We start from the raw sequence: 1,185 nt of genomic DNA on the forward strand, positions 1-1,185 counted from the left end.
AGAGCAGTTTAAAGACTGGAGCAGAAGGCAGTACCCTACTAGTGGACCTACCCCGTCCACGCATGGACATTGCTGCACCCGCGCACGCAGTGACAGTTGTACCCTTAGTTCCCTGACAACCCGACCTCTGGACAGCAAGACCATGGGGTCAGCAGTGGTCCGCTCACCACACACGGGTAGCTGGATGCATTTATCCTTTTTGTTTTTATTTGTTCACTGCTGGGGACGGAACGTGGGACTGCGCACAAGTTAAGCAAGTGCCCTATTGCCGAGTTACGCCTCCGGCCCTTCCTTTATCTCCCAGAGGCTGGACCTCACCCTCACCGCCTCTGTTCTCACCCACCCAAGAGCCCTCGGGTTCTTGTGCTAAGTAAGTTCTAAGTAAGTTCTAAGTGCTCACTTGGCTCCCAGAACAGTTCTGGTGACCGCGAGTGGGGTACCTCAGACCTCGTCTTCCAAGTGTGGACAGGACCTGCATGAGCAGGATTCTGGAGGGACCTGGAGACCTGCTCGGCAAGCCAGGCTACAGGGCGGCTTTAGCGCAAGGAAAGGACACACTTGTGCCTGATCCTGGGCGTTGGGACCTGCAGGAGTCATGGAGAAGGAACCTGCTTCCTTGGGCTCCTGGAAATTAAGCAAAAAGGCCGGAATCACTGCCTGGAATGGGTCTGCCCCTCTCTTTAGCCACTAAGGCAGAGCTTCTCTGTGGGTGGATCCTGGCACCCCAGGGCAAACTCTACGGGGCGGAGCCTCACCTGCCACGGGGCTCCCTCCCCCAGTCTCCGCCCACCGCGCCGGGGTCTGTGCTTGCGCTCTGTCAGGTGGTCCGAGCACCGCGAGAGCCAAGTGTAGGCTCAGCCGGCACCCATCTCCCAGGCTCCAGCGGCCCAGTAACTCCGGGTCCGACCGCCACAACTTGCACAGCCCCTGCTCCCCCGCGCCGCAGCCTTGCTACGCGCGCCCGGGGCGGATCCAGTCGGGCAGAGAACGGGCGGTCCCGGGCGGGTCCCAGGGCTCTGAACCACGGACCCCTGCCCAGCACAGAGGACCGTACCCGCGCCTGGAGAAGAGGCAGCAGGGAGCACAGCATGGGGATGCGCTGCTGCTGGCGGCGGCGCGGGTTGGCGGCCGCGTGTCTAGGCGCGGCTTTCCTGCTCATGTGCACCGCGCCGCGCGCCCTGCGCC

The 1,185-nt window shown here is 62.4% G+C and overlaps 1 protein-coding gene across 1 annotated transcript in view; it reads left to right on the forward strand.

Moving 5' to 3' along the window:
- Nucleotides 1–647: 647 nt before the first annotated feature.
- Nucleotides 648–1,185, forward strand: part of Chst13 (carbohydrate (chondroitin 4) sulfotransferase 13) — a gene marked incomplete in the record, with an annotated part of 17,481 nt that continues 16,943 nt past the window's right edge. The window contains 1 exon segment of the mRNA XM_013513809.1: nucleotides 648–1,185. Coding sequence (XP_013369263.1) covers nucleotides 663–1,185 — 523 coding nt within the window.

This window comes from Chinchilla lanigera, unplaced genomic scaffold (genome assembly GCF_000276665.1).
Source record: "Chinchilla lanigera isolate Chin_1 unplaced genomic scaffold, ChiLan1.0 scaffold00020, whole genome shotgun sequence".
In the NCBI taxonomy this organism is placed as follows: domain Eukaryota; kingdom Metazoa; phylum Chordata; class Mammalia; order Rodentia; family Chinchillidae; genus Chinchilla; species Chinchilla lanigera.